Consider the following 21850-nt stretch of genomic DNA (forward strand, 5'->3'; position numbering starts at 1 on the left):
AACTTTCTTTTGCCTTAACTGTTCAGATCTCTCTGGTTTCTTTTCTTATTATTCAGTGGGGACTGGCTGGCTGTGCTAATGGGCTCGTTAAATTCTCCGGTTTGTGGTATGTAACTGATAATGAGAACGAGGGCTAACCAACTGCGTTTGTGAAATGGATAATTTACGATCGTTTAATTGTCACTGATTAATTCTTGGTTACTCATAAAGGCTCAACCCTTTCGGACGTATCGATTTTCTATACTCTGACCAGTTCCTCGTTGGACGAGTCGGTAGAGTTCTCGGCTAGCACTCTGCTAGGCCCGAGTTCGAGTCTCCGGCCGGCCAATGAAGAATTAGAGGAATTTATTTCTGGGGTCAAAAATTCATTTCTTGGTATAATGTGGTTCGGATTCCACAATAAGCTGTAGGTCCCGTTGCTAGGCAACCAATTGGTTCTTGGCCACTTAAAATAAGTGTAATCCTTCGGGCCAGCCCTCTCTAGGAGAGCTGTTAATCAGCTCTTCAGTGGTCTGGTTAAACTAAGGTATACTTAACTTAAACTCTGACCACTCTCAAGAAGCTTTCAAGGGAGTTCCTAGTTTTGAAATAATTTTCTTGTTTTGCGATTTCCATATCTTCGGGAAATGTTGACATTTTAGGTTATAATCATTTTTATAAGGAAGTAATTTTTGTTGCTTTTTCCAAATGCCTAAGTATAGCCTACAATTCCATAAGTCACCTTGTTATGGGAGCCACTGCAGAGTGTTTTGGAATAAATTCATTGTGGTTTAGCTGATGTCTGTCCAAAGGCATTCAAATGCCTGTGGACAGACATCATTAGGCCACATAGCTATGCTAAAGGATTACTTGTCTACCTCTCTTCCGCTTTTAACCCATTTTCCCAACTGGCTTCTTCCTGATTAGGCTTTTCTGTGGAGCAGCAGGAAGCGAACGCTTTCTGTCCTTATTCAAAGTGACATTTTGGGAATGAAAGAGTGCATTCTCTGATTAATTCAGCGTTGATTAGTAGTTAAGTCATGTAAATAATAAGTTTTTTTTTTTAGGGAATTTGTCAGCCTATTTCGTCTGAATTATGTCAGATCAATCATGACTAGGGTTTTTAACTTTTGGGTTTCGGAAGCATTCATTTGCTTTTACTTGCGCTTATTACTGTTTCAGTGTACTTCGACATCATAAAAACATACGGTAGAAGACTTTACCTATATTTGCTTTCTTCTTCACTTCCATATTTACGAGTTCAGGAGATTTTAAAACTTTCCCGATTATTTTACAATAAGTTTATGTTTTTTCTTTAATTAGAGTAATTAGCAACTTTCAACTCACGATTCCATCCATTAAATTTGCACGTTGATAATGTAAGCTTTTTCTAGGCAATAATCTTTTTGTTTTATTCACAATTTCCCTATCCTGACTGTTCTTCTGACTGTCCCCACAAAGTTTATAATGAATGCATTTCCCACTATTATTAGGAACTATGCTTGAAAGCGATATAAGATTCTGAATTGCTGGGATTATGTAGAGGAAGCCTAGTAAGTGCTGAGAGAGAGAGAGAGAGAGAGAGAGAGAGAGAGAGAGAGAGAGAGAGAGAGAGAGGAATTCTTCAGCTTTTCATGACTTCTTTTAACAGGCAATTACTTATTTCTCCCTCAGTTCACCATTGATCAAGAGACGGGAATCATCCGAGTTGGCCGGATTTTAACCTCAGGCCAGCAATGGGCATATAATTTCCAAGTGGGGGCTATAGATTTCGCCGGCCATGTCACGATAGCACCGGTGACCGTTTATTTAATAGGTAAGAACCCCTTCCTCTTCTGTCTTGAAACCTCAGTGCATTTCCTGGGTAATCAAGCTTAAATCTCATGTTACTTTGATCTCAGCTTATATTTCAAGAAATGGTTGGGTCAGGATTTTCCGTGATAATTTTGACATTATTGTCTGAAAACGATTATATATATATATATATATATATATATATATATATATATATATATATATATATATATATATATATATCATGTGTATATGTATATATATATATATATATATGTATGTATATATATATATATATATATATATATATATATATATATATATATATATATATATATATATATATATATATATATCAGGATTCAGAGAAGAACGGGTCTGCTAATGCACAGGTCAGAATCAGAAACTTCGACCAGACTCGGGCTGAGGCCGTCCAGGTCAAAGATTTGGCTTAAAAGGAAACCCAAAATATGTCCCTCTGTTTGTATTTTATATTTATCTTGCCCCTTAGCGACTTATAAGTTATTTTAACCTGTTAGGCCAAGAGAAGCAGCGTGTGAAACTGGCAGCACAGCTGTTATCCAGTTCGACTGCACGTGCAGTTGAATACTTGGGTAAGAAGTTTCTCTTGCACTGTAGTAATTGGGAAGAAACTGCTGATTTCATTTATAGTGTCGATAAGTGGTTTAATGGTATGAATGCTTCCTCAGTATTTGGTAACAAAGTATCATGAAATGCTTTTGGGATAAATGATGAGGAGCAGAGTAAAACTCTTCAGAAATTGGTAGATACCATGAAAACCATTCGAGTAGCAAACTCACCATTTAATTGCTTGTATAGATTTCAAAAAAGGAGTAAATCTTTTTAGTGAGTCACTTATAGATCTTTATGAAATGCTTAATAAATTACATAGTGTTATATTCATACCTACAAGGCGATTAATGAATATCTCTTGGAACACTCTTTGGTTGCATACGTCAAATGAATGGACCACATGACAATCCAAATTCCGTGAGTTTTAAATTTTGCTTAAGAAAGTATTTGTTGGGAAAAGACATTGCACTGTTAACTGAAAAAACTCCCACCGAATGTAAAGAAGAAAATTTGATGTATTAAATGGGCAGCTGTCATTTTGCTAGTGGAAAACAGAACACTAAACGAGAACTGTCAGTAGAAATGTGCCTGACTAACAATTTCTTTAAAAATATCACCAGTGAACTGGAAATTGAAAAAGAAGGCATAATGGATGATTTTAGAGAAGAACAGAATCTGACTGAGAGAGAGGAAGGAAAACTTGAAAAAGTTCATTTCTGACGTAAAAGAAGAACGGTCTCTTCGCTACACTGTTGGAAACATCGTCAAGAAATTTCCATTGAAATATCCTAATTTAGGGGTTCAAGCATCAGAATGCAATGAATCAGAAAATTCTTGGCTGAGGCCAGTCAACAGAGGCGGACTACCTGCACTTTCTGATGCTTTTGTGTCTCGGATATCTATTATGAGAGAGATCTACTGCAGCTCATGGCGAAACTTTACGGGAAGGTCAAGATTTCATAAAGTGGGTAACTTATGAGTTAGAATTGTCTGAAGTTGATGTTCCAAAAGATGCTATTCGTTTTTTGTTAAATTTTTCTGTATTTTAGAATGAGGTATCTAAATAAAATTATTGTAATTAATGAAAGAAAAAGAATGACACCCGAAGCCATGACAAGAAATTTTTGTAACTAATAAAGTACATGTAATACGGAAAGGATATCGAGAAGTTTTTGTTCTTGTTTTGTTGCATGAATCCAGACAGTAATACATAAGATGAAAATGGTTTTGTTTTTATCCGTATTACTGGATAATTTTATGTTCCCTGACATTTGATGACTCATGGCCCTGGTGGATCAACTTAGGATTAAAGTTAAAGTTGAAAAAGTCTTAAATGGCGATTAGCTTTAATTCAGGAAACGGATATATATATATATATATATATATATATATATATATATATATATATATATATATATATATATATATATATATATAATATATATATATATATATATATATATATATATATATATACATATATTTATAAATATGTGTATATATATATATATATATATATATATATATATATATATATATATATATATATAATGTATATATATATATATATATATATATATATATATATATATATATATATATATATATATACATATATTTATAAATATGTGTATATATATATATATATATATATATATATATATATATATGTTTTTTATATATATATATATATATATATATATATATATATATATTATATATATATATATATATATATATATATATATATATATATATATATATATATATATATATATATATATATATATATATATATATATATATATATATATATATATATATATATATATATATATATATATATATATATATATATATATATATAATATATATATATATATATATATATATATATATATATATATATATATATATATATATATATATATATATATATATATATGTATATATACATATATTTATAAATAAATATATATATATATATATATATATATATATATATATATATATATATATATATATATATATATATATATATATATATATATATATATATATGCATATTCATGAAATCTGAAATTTGCAAGTCGGATTCATGTGTCAGTGGGCTTTCTTTATGCTAAAATTACTAATTTGCGTATTATCATTTGTAAAAGTATGAGTAAATAGCGTTTGATCTGATATTTATATAATAATTCTGTCTTAATGTCTCTTTCTCTCTCCATCTCAATATAGCTACGAATCCGTCTTATGGTATGTACTGAATTATTCTTTATCAACTTGTTCTTTATTTGCTCCCGCTGCCCATAAGTGACTCTGACCGAATGAAAATTATTGATATATGAATAAGAATTCGAAGTTTAGGCATAGAACTTAATCAGTATCTTATAAGTAATGATAGTATTAACAATAATTTTTTTCATATATCGTTTCGATAGTATCGCACCAATAGAAGTATTAACATTGAAAATCATAATTATTATTATGAGAGTACTGTATATCTTGCTCACTGCTTTCTTTATTTTTCGAAGCCCGCCTTGTATGGGAGCCAGAAGGTGAGGAATATTACTTATTTGTCAAACAGTATTTTACTATAAAAAGAACTGATTGGATAAATACCAGGGACCCTTGCATCTTAAAACGTAAATACAAAATATCAGGGCCCATTGATATTTTACGCCGGTTATAAGATTTAAACCCTAGAGATATTAAGGTATAACCAATATCCGGTCTATTGCTTTATTGAAAACACGGGAATGAAAATAAAATACAGAAAAGAAAGAAGAAAAAATGAAAGAGATAGATGCATGCTTCTTCTTTCTGCCATAAAGTGAAATAACAATTTCCAGGAAAGAGATTCCCTTCGGGATTCGGATTTCCATAACTCGACATGACTTTATTGCAGATGAGAATAATCACAAGCCCATCTTCCTGGAATGTGCCGCTTACGACGGAATTCACGTGAAGGAAAACACGACGGAAGGAACACCGGTGCTCATGGTGAGTGGTGTTGCCACCATATCCTTGCGGAGAGAGAGAGAGAGAGAGAGAGACGAGAAAAAAAATTGTGCAGATGAGTGAATGTGGGTTGCTTTGTGTGTGTGTGTGCGTGTGAGAGAGAGAGAGAGAGAGAGAGAGAGAGAGAGAGAGAGAGAGAGAGAGAGAGAGATGAATGAGTTTTTTAGAAGGGAAATGGATTAAATTACTACAGATAGGAGGAGTGAATACGACATTTGTATGTGTGAGAGAGAGAGAGAGAGAGAGAGAGAGAGAGAGAGAGAGAGAGAGAGAGAAGGTGGGAATAGGCTCTGTGAATCAACTTTACTAGAAATTATATATAAGCCATTAAAGAGAGAGAGAGAGAGAGAGAGAGAGAGATAGAGAGAGAGAGAGCTCTGTGAATGGTTGATTGAGCGAATGGAATATGAGACCTAAAATACTATAAAAGGAGGAGGAAAGGCGAACAGAACTCCAAGGAAAGGAGAGAGAAAAAGAGAAAAAGATAATCTCTGTGGATAAGAATAATTATGGATGAAATGCGAGATATAAAATACTACAATACTGTGGAACCAATACAGACAGACCTCTAAGAGAGAGAGAGAGTTGGGGGGGGGGGGAAATATAGCAATGGAATATGAAATATCTATATAATGGGAGCGAATGTGGATAGAATTGTAAAGAGAGAGAGAGAGAGAGAATGTTTCGAGCAAGAATGAGAGTGTTAAACTGTAAAGAATTTAACCCAACATCTTCGTCTTTTTCATTTACAAAAGGGAGTGAAGCAATCTGTTCAATGTGGACAGAAGTGTAAGAGAGAGAGAGAGAGAGAGAGAGAGAGAGAGAGAGAGAGAGAGAGAGAGAGAGAGAGAGAGAGAATGTTTTGAGCAAGAATGAGTGCGTTAAACTGTAAAGAATTTAACCCAACATCTTCGTCTTTTTCATTTACAAAAGAAAGTGAAGCCTTCTGCCCAAAACTCAGATAGATTGTGGGAGGTGTTAAAGTATTCCCAGAAAAAATGCAACTGGCTTATTTATTCTTTCTATTAAAGGTGTTAGCGACTGACGAAGACCGAGGGAATAACGGAATGGTATCTTATATCCTCTTGAATGATTTCGGAAGGTTCACAATCCAGTCTTCCAATCAACATGGACAGATATCTACAATAAAGGTGGGATGGTTACAGAAATATTAAGTGTTTTTAGAATAAGATTTGCTTATTTAGTTGTATTTGTGTAAGCGTTTATGCAATTGTGTGAAATACATTTTATAGAATTATTTCCTTTTTTGGTTTTGATATCCTTTTTTATGAATTACAGTCGTTAAGGTTTTAATCCAGTTAGTCCATTTCTTATTAGCAGATGCTTCTACATGTATTATGTGTAAATTTGGAAAATGAGTCACGACAAAATGTGTAATTCCAAGTGTGGTTGAACTTAGACAAAACAGTGTCATGGACATGAGGAGAGCGAGAAGTAAAGAAATAAATGAAGTAAATAAATTCGTGTATTTACTTTCATTTCTGTTTTTGTTTTATCGTTTTTTTTTTAAAGTGTCTCCACTTTCACCATACCTTACTTTGTCATGTAGCGCCTTGACCGAGAAGGGGAGGACAAGGAGTTCTATCTGACGGTGGTGGCACGCGACGGAGGCTCTGAGCCCCTCCAAGAGTCTTGTTCCTTCAAGGTCGTTGTCGAAGACATGAACGACAATCCTCCGATATTCGATCAACAGGTATTGTCAAGAAGGAATAGTTGTTTTGAGTTTAATGTGCAGTATGGATGAGTTTGAGTTTATGATAGTGCATTTGGTAAACACTTATGGTGATTTTCTTCTCATATTTGTAACTGCATTTTTTGTTAGGGCGGTAAAAAGCAAAGCATATGTGTTCGTAAGCTACTCTTTCTCTGTCTGTCTCTCTCTTTCTTACTTAGTCGGTATACCAGTTTCTCGTTATATTTCAACATCTCCAACAATCTTCATTTTGCGATGTGGGTTTTGACTCTTCCCTTAAGCACTTTGATGATAAGTACCCACTGTACATTCCTTGTGGTCAGCCACACAGACCTTCATTTCGTTAGTCCTGCTTTTAGTTTATCTGATGTTCCGAATGCCTCTCTTGATTCCCCGTTCTTTCATCCCTGACATCAAATTTCGATATCCACTTCTTCAATGCCATTTATAAATGATTTTCCATTTTTCTCTAGAGTACAGAGGGAAAATATCTGCGTTTTTTTCTCTACTGTTCGTTTTACTTATCTTTATGGCTCTTGTCAAAGTCATGTACCCCAATGACACTCTGCAACTGTCGTGTTTCACTGCAGTTTCTCTCAATCGTCTTCTTCGACAACAGAGGCATTCCTTTTCATACAGTGTTGTTCAAGAGTACTGTTGCAATTTATTAAGAAATGTGATACCGACCACGATTCTGCCTTTGCAAAAGCATAATTTTCCTTGATTATTTTGTTTCTTACCAGTGATTTTCATTTTTGGGGAATGGATGTAATAGATGTAATACTACTTTGAACTTTGACGTTAATTTGGCATCATTTTAGTTATAAATATCGGAGAAGGCTACTGATATCTTTGCAGTTGATCGTAGATTAATGTATTCCTCTCGATTACTCATCTACGGGTTTTCATGTTTGATAATATTATGGTCTACTATGCTTGGTTTGCATCTCTGGTTAGATACCATGGATTAACGGCAAATTGTTTTTATTTATTTTCAGTTGGTAAAATTCCTCTGTTAATTTCTCTCCTTTACTTCATCTGCCATAAATCTCCGTCAGCTCCAGCGTCCATTCTCAAAATTCTCATCCAATTAGGTTTGGACATTCCAATTCCTCTGTTGCCCTTAGGAACCCAGCTGACAATAGCACTTATTATTATTATTATTATTATTATTATTATTATTATTATTATTATTATTATTATTATTATTATTATTATTTTAGAAGATGAAACCTATTCAAATGGAACAAGCCCACAGGGGCCATTGATTTAAAATTCAAGCTTCCAAAGAATGTGGTGTTCTTTAGAAAGAGGTAAGGGGAAGGTAAAGGGAAATGCTTAAAGAAGAGATCCAACTTATTAAAAACGAAAAAAAAAATAAATAAGTTAATAAATAGATAAAATGTATTAAATGCAAGGAGAATGGTTTTAGGTTACCAATTCATTGCATCTGCGCTTGAACTTCTGAAGTTTCAATTGCACAACATCCGCTGGGAGGCTGTTCCACAGTCCAACGGTGTGAGGAATAAAGGAGGACCTCTGGAACTGAGAAGTTCGACAGCGAGGCTCATTTACTGCATATTGGTTCAGGGAATTTGGTTGCTCTCAGGAGGTAAAGGGGGTCAGGGATCAATTGTGAATCCGTATCCACATATTTACCTGTGTGCAGCCTTCTGACTCTTAATCTGCTTCTTAGGCTTTCTTCTCAGAACGAAAAAATCTTTTAGATATATTTTCATTGCCAAACCAAGATTCATGTTCGTAAAACTAATGTATAGTCTTAATTTTGTTTTAATATTCTAATAGTCAGCGGTTATTTTATCGGTTCATATTGGAGTCAAAAACAAGCATTTGTAGCAAACAATTCGTATAACATTTTGCTTCACTATCGGTGTCTTTGTCACCCTGAAATTTACAAATTCTTCGTTATGTGAATGAAGATGTTTGGCTCAGATTGCTAAATGGTTTAGCGTTATCATGTTCTCTCTCTCTCTCTCTGAGCACAAAATAATAATAGTAAGATTGTTAATCGTTCTGTTTCTTATATTTTAGTAAACGTGTAGGTTCATTGTGTTCAGTTGAGCACATACACACACACACACACACAAAATAATAATAGTAAGATTGTTAATCGTTCTGTTTATTATATTTTAGTAAACGTGTAGGGTTCATTGTGTTCAGTACACAGTATGATGACGTACACACAGTACACATACACACACACACACACACACACACATACTACACACATATATATATATATATATATATATATATATATATATATATATATATATATATATATATATATATATATATATATATATATATATATATATATATATGTGTGTGTGTGTGTGTGTGTGTGTGTGTATATATATATATATATATATATATATATATATATATATATATATATATATATGTATATATATATGTATATATATATATATATATATATATATATATATATATATATATATATATATATATATATATATATATATATATATTTGTTTCAGGAGAACCTAAGCCAAACAGTCTCACAGTAGGATGTATGGATAGAAGAAGAAGAACAGCCAGCTCATCATTGACAATTTATTAATAGCTGCGCTTCGGGATCACCCTTATCTTCTTTTTCTGGCTAAAAAGACAAAAAAATTAAAACACTAATTAAAACTTACAACAGAGCTTATAAAACTGAAATGCTTTAAAGATTGAAAAATGACAGTGGTAAAACAAGAAATAAATTACCTTTAGAGGATGAAATTTTAATAAGAGTAAACAGTGTTAGGAAATAAACAAGAATAGGGTACGGTACTAGGCTATGTATAAGGGGTTAGAAGTTAAATGATTATTAATTGATGGGACTTCAGGAAGCTGAGCGAAGTAACAAAGCCTGAGCCCTACCCTTTCCCGAGGATTGAGAAGTGCTTGGATAGCCTGGCCAGTGCGCCCTAATAAAGCAAAATCGATCTTGAGAAGGAATATTGGCAGGTGTCCCTTTCAGAGGAGTCGTGCCCTCGGACTGCCTTCACCACACCTACTATGTTCTACCAGTGCAAGGTAATGCCTTTCGGCCTCAAAAAATGCCCCTAGCTGTTTTCAGTTTCAGAGGCAGATGAACAACACCTGGGAGGAGCACCTGCAAATCCTAAATAAAATCCTTACCACCCTATGCAAAGCCAACTTTGTAATGAACCTCAAAAAATGTCGGTTTGGCATGATTGAAATAACATATCTCGGTCACCGTGTGGGAAATGGCAAGCTGATGCGAAAAGATGCTAACGCCTGTGCCTTTCAGGCCATGCCTTACCCAGGACCAAGAGGGAAGCCCAGCAAAATGTCAGAGTGGTGCAGTACTGCCGACGCTTCATGCCGAACTTCGCTGATACTGCACATACAATCACCTCACAGTGGTCCTAATTAGTCAGCCCGTTCTCCACACACCTGACTACGAACAACCTTTCTGCATGGCAGTTAATGCAAGTGACATTGGCATTGGGGGAGTCATGTTTCAAGAAAATGTTGTGCCTTACTTTCTTGTATGTTTTTAGTCTCTCACTTCTTACCTTGTTATTCTTCTATGTGTGTCCACAGCGCCTCACTTTCTGCAACTGATTTATTCTTGAAGATAAATTAATTTAAGTATTAATATCTCTCAGGAAGGCGTATAGAGACGAGATCTGTAATTTCCTCACTTTAATAAGTACTTAGTTTATAAAGATCAGTACAAAATTAACAGGTTACAGTGGTATAAACGAAATCACTCTGGAGTAATTAACTTGACTCAGTCTATATGGGGAACACGAAAGTGAGGGGAGACGTACTCTCCCTTAGTGGACACAATTCCAATCTGCTGCTCTCCTGTCGCTCTCCAGACTGTTGAACCCCTGGATTTCATGTTATCTGCAATCTCCACCTCCTTCTAGTCTTATTAGAAGGATTTATCTGCGAGGCCTCCCCTTCAAATAGTTGATTGGGAAGGACTGTAGTGGGTGTGATTCAAATCTCTCCTTAGAGGACTTGATTGGAGATGATCTTAGGAGGGTGTGTGAAAGACCCCTCCCTAGCATGTTTGATTGGAGGGTGTTGAAGTACATCACTTTGTCCAGCCCCCAATTTCCTGGAATTTCCATAAAAACGCCTCCTATTGAAGGCGGGGTTATAGAGCTGGCTGCTGTAAGCTTTTTGGCTGTGCTGACTCATGATTTGGTTAACTTAATCCCGAGGCCACTACTTCCCACTTTTATGATCGTTTTTATGGCTTTAGATGTGATATACTTGCTCTCTGTTTTTGAGTTCATGCAAAGTCCTACCTCGGTCAGCGTACTTGAATCCACGATAATACCAACAGCTTTCAGTTTTTTATCAACGTTCTCTCTGCCTCTCTTTTTATTCTTACGTCTCTCTCTCTCTCTCTTTACTTTTTTTAACTTTCTGTATTTCTCTTTCTCTCTCTCTTTTCTCTTTTCTGTCTAATTTCCCCAGCTACTCTACAAAAAGGACAAGGTCAGGCACCCAGTAGCCTACTATCCTGAGAGACCCAAAGTAGCTGAGACAAAGGTATAGCACCATAAAAAACTTTTGGGCATGATCTTGGCCATGAAGCAATTTGAGTCCTATCATGCTGATCACAAATTCCCATTGACTGTATACACTGATCATAACCCCCATAAGCATCTCAAAACTTTCCTAAATCAGAATAAGCGGCTGATGTGTTGATGTCTCGACCTCCAAGATTACAATTAGAGGATTGAGCACATTAAAGGTACTGATAACAAGATCGATGATTCCCCCCCCCCCCCGGGCTTAAAATGGCACTTCTGCCAGAGTGTAGCTTCACATTATGCCCGGTCGAATTAGTACTCCCAAAAGTGTAAGATACTTCTTTACTTGACTCTATCCTTTCCTTGTAACTTAAATCTTGAGTCCCTGACTCACAAAACCAGTGTAATTACTCACTTAGTTGTACACTGTGTACTGAGATTTGTGCCACGAGGCACCCGTGATGTTAGTGCCATGTTTGGCACAGTGCCACTGCGTACAATTATCGTGGCATCACTTAAGTTCACGAGTACTTCGTTGTAATGCCTCATCAAGGCAAACTAATTGCAAGGCTTGGGATTCATGATGCTAACCTTATCATTTAGGCATGACTAATTCTGGAAATTACTTTAGAGATAGTTAGAGCGTTGTCCAATTTTATGTTGTTACTCTGATTCATGATATAATAAATCATCAAATAAATCTACTTTACATTTGATTTAATGTTGACATAAAGTAACTGCAAGTTAAATTTGATTTAATTTCCAGCAGCTCTGTACTCTGTGATGATATATGTTTTATAAGCGATGAAGTACAATTTGCAATAATTTGACTTGTAGAGTTATAAATTTTAAAAGGTTAGTGATATTAAAAGGGGAAGTAAGGGAAGATAATAGCTTATTCAGTCGAGTTGACTTATTTGTAGACATCCCCACCTGATTCAAGGTGCAAAGTGTCAACTTGGTTGGAGAGGTGTAACGAGGGAGACTCTTCTAGGCCACCTGGCCCTCTAAGCCTTGCAATAACGTGTAGTATACCCTCATAAACTTGATTTTGCTTCATTTTTTTTTAAACAAGTACAGTAGTGTTAATAACACCTCTGACTAACAAAGGCAGGTTGTAGGAAAATATCGCCCCTTCCTAAAGAAATCACTCATTCCTCCCCCTTTGGTAATCATTTAATCCTCTTCCTTGATCTAGTGACTGCTCGAGACCTTTCTTCCAGGCACAGACAAGCCTGTGAAGGAGATTAATCCAGAAGAAAAAGCAGCAGGGCCCTTAGCAACTGGGCACCATGTGTCTGGTGGCATGTCATATGGTCTGGGATACATAGAAAATGGGCCGTCAAATGAACAGACAATGCCATTCGGAAGGAAGAGGAAAATTATCCGCCGACATCTTAAAAGGCAGAGCACGAGCGGCACTTCCTCAGAAACGCCTGGCAGCAGAACCCATGCACTTGCCCTTTTCACCCCACTCCCTTAGAGCCTTGATCCTTGGAGCCTCAGTTTTTTTTACAGAGCAAGCCCCTTAAATTCTTGCCCTCCATGCTGGCGCTGAAGATGAGGACTCCCCTTGTCTCCGACGAAAGTACCTGAAGTGAGGTTTTGAATCAGTCATGAACCTTTTATTCTTCTACTGAAATTTATTTAATTTCCAAAGTGAGATTTTCCACAGAGATCTGACTTATTTAGTGTAGTAATTAAATGTCCAAAATTAACACGGTTTTTACCAGTGCTTAGAATCGAGTTGCTTTGGCACTTTCCGTGCATCCTTCGATTCTCCTAAATTGCGATAACTAATTTTTTAAGTAATCGAATGCGTTCTCGATTGCAGACAGAGTGGCTAGCTGTGGAATCAACTGTTCACCTTGTGCTTGCACTGTGGTCCTAACCACTGCCTCTCACCCAACAGTGTTCTTTGAAGTGGATTTTTCCCCACCGCTTTTATTGGTTAATTTGTTGTAAATTCTGTTGTTCGCCAGGACTGTTTTTACCTCTCAGTTTCGAATTTCCCCATTCTTCTGATTTAATTGTTAATTGTAAATATAAGTGATTTTAAGTGACCCTAAGTGTTTATCTGTAACTTTCCCAGTTGAAGTAAGGCCTTTGTGTTTTACCTGAATCAGCTCCGTCAGTCGGATTTGAGTTTTGAGTTCCACATCAGTGTAAAACTTTAATACATGTGTGTATATATATATATATTATATATATGTATGTATATATATATATATATATATATATATATATATATATATATATATATATATATATATATATATATATATATATACATATACAGTAGAAACCTGGTTCTCGATGCTAATCCGTTCTAGAAGGAGCACCGAGATTCGATTTTGTCGAATTCCGAACCAATTTTGCCCATAAGAAATAACTGAAAATGGATTAATCCATTCCTGACCACCAGTCACTACTCCAACCTTGCCTTTTTATACAAAACACTACACACATTACAATTAAATAAGTTCAGAGTTAAATAACTTACCGTATTAGAAGTCTTCTTACAGTTTTAAATGCATACTGTATAAAAAAATTGGCCTACGACCAGTGGTAGACCGAGCGCCATAAGTTAGGCTAGGTAGCCTATAAGCACTCCAGAATGTACTGTAATGGGTACACACAAAAACTGTTGTTAATGATAAATTCAATGAAAAACAAGCCTGATCATTACATTAAATTAATAATACAATATTAAAAATAAGCCGAATGTACTGTAGAGTCTGTTATAAAATTAAGAAAAACATCCTAAGTTACGTCGGCACTCGGCAGCTTGTGGCATGAGCAGATGTAAACAAACCAAAACGCCATCCTAGTGACGTATCGCAGCACTAATTACATAAACATTGTGTACGTTCAGTACTGTATTAATTTATGGTAAATTCCATTCAGAATCTACTGTAATGTACAAAATCACTGTAAAACAACTTTCAATAAATGTTATGATACCCTAACATGTATTTTTCAATAAAATATCCTTGTAAGCAGAATCTCCCAGTTAACCTCAGGCTAACCTCTTCTTTACCGAGAACTTTAAGGCATTCACTAACGAACAGCACACATAAACATTGCATTCGCTACAGAAATGCACACGTGCGCCTCTATCTAAAAAAAAATCGAACATGAGACTATTCCTTGTAAGCAGAATCTCCGAGTTAACCTCAGGCTAAGCTCTTCTTTACCGAGAACCGTTAGGCATTCACTAACGAGCAGCACACATAAACATTGAATTCACTACAGAAATGCACATGTGCGCCTCTGTCTAAAAAAAATCAAGCATGAGACTATTCCTTGTAAACAGAATCTCTGAGTTAACCTCAGGCTAAGCTCTTCTTTACCGAGAATCTTTAGGCATTCACTAATGAACAGCACAGGTAAACATTGCATTCGCTACAGAAATGCACACATGCGCCTGTCTAAAAAAAAATCGAACATGAGACTGTATGTACTGTAGTTATACTTGTTTCCAAATTAGTGTATGTAACTACGTAATACCGTACTGTATGTACAGTATACTAAATTTTCATCATCAATACTGTACTGTATACTGTACGTATGTACAGTAATATCCAAATGTCTGAATGTAGATAGCCAGCAATGTTTTGCTTCATCATACACCTGGCAGCAGTGGACAACCTCTGATGCTCTTTGTTTTTCTCTACACCATTCAAAATGAAATCTTAAAGAGGCCTGTCACCTCCGTGTACCCGATACGTACTATGCAATATTAAACAGGTAAAAAAAAAATGGAGTTTTGAGGGAGAGAGGAAGTTACTGTACAGTAACCCTACATAGACAACACAAAATCTTAAGAGGCCTACCACCTCCGTGTACCCGTCACTATGCAATATTAAAGGGGTAAAAAATGGACTTTTGAGGGAGAGAGGAAGTAAATCTTAAGAGGCCTATTGCCGTCGTGTACCTGTTACTATGCAATGTTAAAGGGATAAACAAGAAAACCAGAAATTAACTCATTTTTCATTTTATTATTGCACTGTACTTAATGTAATTAGTAAAACTAGTCTACTGTACAAAAGGAATCCTTAATACTAGCACAAACATTTAAGACATTACTTGATATTACTGTATACGTTGCTACTAACTATGGACTGTACACCTTACACCTAAATTGAAATGTACACGTTCTACCTCTACACCTAAATTGAAATTACACTATGTGCTGTACACGTTCTACTGCTACACCTAAATTTACTGTACACTCTTATGTTACACAGCTGCTCCTCTCCAGGACTTTCACTCAACAAAGTGTAAACCTGTGGAATAAACACAAAATCAAATGTAGAAATGGTTTGAGCTGTAGGCTAATCTACACAAAAATCCTTAATCTTACTGTACAAGCATTTCCAGGTCACTTATAAACACATTAAAAACTTTTTCACAACCAGTAGGTTACACACTTTATCCATACCTTGAAGTTGATGAATATGTACAGTTGCCCCTCACACAAGCACTGAACTCCTCCAAGACTTTCATTCAACGAAGTGTAAACATGTGGAATAAACACAAAATCAAATGTAGAAATGGTTTGAGTTGTAGGCTAATCTACACAAAAATCCTTAATCTTACTGTACAAGCATTTCTAAGTCATTTATAAACACATTAAAAACTTTTTCACAACCAGTAGGCTACAGCTTGATCCATACCTTGACGTTGATGAATATGTACAGTTGGCCCTCACACAAGCACTGAACTCCTCCAGGAACTTCATTCAATGAAGTGTATACTGTACAGTAATCTGTGGATTAAACACAAAATGAAATGTAGAAATATTATTTACTGTTATGAGCTGTAATAATACACAAAATCCTTAATCTTACAAGCATCTTTAGGTCATTTATAAACATTAAAAAGTTTTTAACAACCAATACAGCATGGCCCATACCTTGACAATCATGAACAGCTCCCACTGAACGGCTCCGGGAGATTCATTCAATGAAGTGCAGTGCTGTACAGTAACCTGTGGATTAAACACAAAATGAAATGTACTGTTAGTAACTCAATGTGTACTGTATTTATGACATCTTTCATTGCTTTAACTTGTATGAATAAATATTATTCACTGTACTGTATCTCTAGGTCATTTATAAACACTAAAAAAAGTTTTTAACCACGACAGTAGGGCCCATACCTTGACATTGATGAGGATCTGGATCTGTGGAGATGGATGTGGAGAGGAGGTATGGAGAGAGCGTCATTGGTTGGAAGGGGAATCTCCTTCCATACAGTCTGGTTGCTGCTCTTCAGGAGATTCCTCTTTCCTTTGTTTTTTGGCACTGGGACCGGGCTGGCTTTCTTCTTTGGAAAAAAACCTGTACAGCGCTGTCTGCTGTTGACATTTCTTAAGGTGTTTCCTGTACACATTGACTAGGTTGTCGTCAACATAGTCAATAGCCCAGTTTACTACAGCCTTGTCGTGGTGATGCTTTTCAAAGATTTCCTGGAATTTCTCCCAGTGCATAAGCATCTCCTTAATTTCTTTAGTGCCGGTAGTCGACTCCTTGCTCTCCTCCTCTCCAGACACCTCCTCAGCCAAAATCTTCTGCTGCTCCTCGTGAAGTTCCTGGAGTTCCTCTGTCGTCAGCTCAGTATTGTGTTCTGCCACCAGCTCCTCTATGTCATCAGAACTCACCTCCAAGCCCATGGACTAGGCCACAGAAACAATTTCCTCTGCATCTGGGTCAGGCAGAGGAAGGGGTTCAGCTTCAGGGTCATCTCCAAGCTGACTTGGGACATCAAAACCTTCGAAGTCCCTAAGAGGAGCCTCATCAGGCCAAAGGTTTCTCCAACCTGCTGTAAGGGTCCTCTTTGAAACATCGACCCATGCTTTATTTATCAGCCTAACACAACTCAGGATGTGGAAATGTTCCTTCCAAAATTCAGTCAGTGTTAGGCTGGTTTCATTAGTAACTTCAAAACACCTTTGGAACAGCGCCTTGGTGTAAAGCTTTTTGAAGTTAGCAATGATCTGCTGGTCCATGGTCTGGAGTAGTGAGGTAGTTCTGGGTGGCAAAAACTTCACCTTTAGCCAGCTGAACTCGTCAGCCAACTCATATTTCCATGTCGGGGGTGGAGGGGTTGGGACCTGGGCAGGGGCATTGCCCATGACGAGGAGTGCTTTCAGTGGCAAACCTTTCTCCTCGAGGTATTCCTTGATAGTGGGGGCACACACTTCGGAAACCCACTCTCGGAAGATTTGCCTTGTTACCCAAGCCTTAGCATTAGACTTCCACATGACATTGAGTTTATTTTTAAGAACTTTATGTTTCTTAAAAACTCGGGGGGTTTCCGAGTGATAAACTAGCAGAGGCTTGATTTTCAGATCCCCACTAGTGTTCACACATAACAGTAATGTTAGCCTATCTTTCATGGGTTTATGGCCAGGCAATTTCTTTTCCTCTTTTGTAATGTAGGCCCTCTTTGGCATTTTCTTCCAAAAGAGGCCTGTCTCATCACAATTAAAAATCTGGTTTGACACAAATCCACTTTCATCCATGAACTGCTGAAATTCGGTCACGTATTTTTCTGCAGCTTTCTTATTAGCACTCGCTCCCTCCCCATGCTCAACAACACTGTGGATGCCACTTTTTCTTAAATCTATCAAACCATCATCTACTGGCCATAAACTCATGCTCGGTACTCGATCCTGCTCTATTTTTCATTAGGTCTACATGTAAACTTTTGGCCTTTGCACAAATCATGGCCTCAGATACGCTATCCCCAGCAATCTGCTTTTCATTAATCCAAACTAAAAACAACTTTTTGATTTCGTCTATTACGGGAGGCCTCTGTTTTCTCAAACTCGTTACCCCCTTCGCAACACTAGCACTTTTAATGGCTCTTTGTTCTTCAAAAATGTGCTAATGGTGGACCTGGGTAACTTATATTCTAGAGCTAAGTCAGTCACACGAATGTCTCTTTCATATTTTTCAATAACCTCCTTCTTCAGTTCTATAGTCGTCCTCACTGTCTTCCTCTTCTGCTTATCAGCTGTGGCTGGCTTGGGACCCATGATTTGAAGAATAATGATGTGCGGAAGACAAAAAAACTAATAATATACCTGTACAAGCGTGTGCTTCTTTTTCAAACAGCAATGGCAGCGTGAGTGGGCTTTAAGTGCTTTTAAATGTGCGTGGGAAGGATGCCACCAACAATGCCAACTAGCGGCGGCATGACCAAAACACTTTTGTTTACAAACATCATATGATTCGTCGTCGGGTCGGATCGCATCGGGTCGGATTCTGGTTTGTTGTTCGAGATCCGACGCAAAATTTACTCGACATTTCGCGTCAAAATCTGATTTTGTCGAGTTCTGGTATGGTCGAAGACTGGGGTTCTACTATATATATATATATATATATATATATATATATATATATATATATATATATATATATATATATATATATATATATATATATATATATATATATATATATATATATATATATATATATATATATATATATATATATATATATATATATATATATATATATATATATATATATATATATATATATATATATATATATATATATATATATATATATATATATATATATATATATATATATATATATATATATATATATATATATATATATATATATATATATATATATATATATATATATATATATATATATATATATATATATATATATATATATATATATATATATATATATATACATATATATATATATATATATATATATATATATATATATATATATATATATATATATATATATATATATATATATATATATATATATATATATATATATATATATATATATATATATATATATATATATATATATATATATATATATATATATATATATATATATATATATATGTATAGGATGTATGGATAGGAAGAGCAGTCAGCTCATCATTGACAAATTATTAATAGTTGTGTTTCTCAATCACCGATATCTCATCTTTTCTGGCTAAAAAGAACAAAAATGAAAACTAATTAAAACTTACAACAGAGCTTACAATATTAAAATGTATTAAAGATTGAAATATGATTTATTATATCATGAATCAGAGTGACAACATAAAATAGGATAGTGCCCCAACTATATCTTAAGTAATTTCTAGATTTAGTCATGCACTAAATGATAAGGTTAGCTTCGTGAATCCCAAGACATGCGATTAGTTTGCCCTAATGTGACATTACAACGAATTACTACTCGTGGACTCAAGTTAGGTGATGCCAGGATACTTGTCATTTTCAACTTCTCATGGAAGGTAGGGAAAATTTTTAAGAATTCCTTTATTTATACAGTGTAAATGTACGTGTCATTCTCTTCCCATTGATGTGATTTTTTTTTTTTTTTTTGCCGACCTCAAAGTTTCCCCAGTCTGGGGTGCTGCACATTAATAAATTATGCTGTCCCTTAAGGGTTAATCACTGCACTAAATAAGTCAGGTCTCTTTAGAAAATTGCACTTTAGAAATGAAATAAAATTCAGTAGAATAATAAAAGATTTGTAACTGATCCAAAACCTCACTTCTAGTACTTTACCTTTTCGTTGGAGGCAGGGAGGGTCCTGGTCTTCAGCACCAGCATGGAGGGCAAGAATTTAAGGGGCCTGCACTGTAAAAAGACTGAGGCTCCAAAACAGCCATGTGAGAAGGGTCAAAGCCCTTCGTTGGCTGAGTTGGTTGAGCTTCAGACTGTCACTCGATGGGCCGGAGTTCAATTCCCCCAGCCGGCTGAGGAAGAGTTAGAGGAATTTATTTCTGGTGATAGAAATTCATTTCTCGCTATAATGTGGTTCGGATTCCACAATAAGCTGTAGGTCCCATTGCTAGGTAACCAATTGGTTCTTAGCCACGTAAAATAAGTCTAATCCTTCAGGCCAGCCCTAGGAGAGCTGTTAATCAGCTCAGTGGTCCGGTAAAACTAAGGTATATTTAACTTTTTTTGAGAAGGGTCAAGGGTCTAAGGAAGAGGGCTGATAAGGGCAAGTGTATAGACTCTGCTGCTGGTCGTTCCTGAGGAAGTACCGCTTGTGTGCTGCCTTTCAAGACCATGGCAGATTGTTTTCCTCTTCCTTCCAGGTGGTGTCTATTCACTTGGCACCCCATTTTCTATGTTTCTCGGACCATGTGGCAGGCCACCGGCCACATGGTGCCCAGTTGCTAAGGGCCCAGCCACTTTCTCTTCTGGATTAATCTCTTTCACTGGCTCATCTGCGCCTCTGGCAAGAATTTGGTCTCCAGAATGCATTACGTGGAAGAAAGGTCTCGAGCAGTCACTAGGTCAAGGAGGAGGATTAAAAGACTACTAAAGGGGGGAGGAATGAGAGATTTCTTTAGGAAGGGGCAATATTTTCCCAGAACCTGCCTTTGTTAGTCAGCGGTGTTACTGTACTTGTTTCCAAAAAAACAGAAGCAAATGAAGTTTATGTGGGCTATACTGCACATTATATATATATATATATATATATATATATATATATATATATATATATATATATATATATATATATATATATATATATATATATATATATATATATATATATATATATATATATATATATATATATATATACACTGAATAAACATGCTGAAGTCATAGGTAGTTTGTATGTGCATGTTGAATATGTACATTCATAAGAAAAATATTCAGGACTGAATAAACATGCTGAAGTCATAGGTAGTTTGTATGTGCAATGTACATTCATAAGAGAAAAACATTCACATCTACCACCATTCTCTCTCTCTCTCTCTCTATTTCTTTTCACACACACACACACATGCACTCACACTTCACAAACACACACACACACACACACACGATTATATATGAAACACATACACACACATAGATAGATATATATATATATATATATAGATATATATATATATATATATATATATATATATATATATATATATATATATATATATATATATGTGTGTGTGTGTGTGTATATATGTGTGTGTATACGTATTTATTTATATATATGTATATATATATATATATATATATATATATATATATATATATATATATATATATATATATATATATATATATATATATATATATATATATATATATATATATATATATATATATATATATATATATATATATATATATATATATATATATATATATATATATATATATATA

The 21850-nt window shown here is 35.1% G+C and overlaps 1 protein-coding gene across 1 annotated transcript in view; it reads left to right on the forward strand.

Moving 5' to 3' along the window:
* The window catches only part of LOC136854445 (DE-cadherin-like), a 212880-nt gene that overhangs the window by 5427 nt on the left and 185603 nt on the right, over positions 1-21850 (forward strand). The window contains 6 exon segments of the mRNA XM_067130738.1: positions 1654-1795; positions 4606-4623; positions 4902-4925; positions 5276-5370; positions 6420-6539; positions 6959-7102. Coding sequence (XP_066986839.1) covers positions 1654-1795; positions 4606-4623; positions 4902-4925; positions 5276-5370; positions 6420-6539; positions 6959-7102 — 543 coding nt within the window.

This window comes from Macrobrachium rosenbergii, chromosome 29 (assembly GCF_040412425.1).
Source record: "Macrobrachium rosenbergii isolate ZJJX-2024 chromosome 29, ASM4041242v1, whole genome shotgun sequence".
Classification (NCBI taxonomy): domain Eukaryota; kingdom Metazoa; phylum Arthropoda; class Malacostraca; order Decapoda; family Palaemonidae; genus Macrobrachium; species Macrobrachium rosenbergii.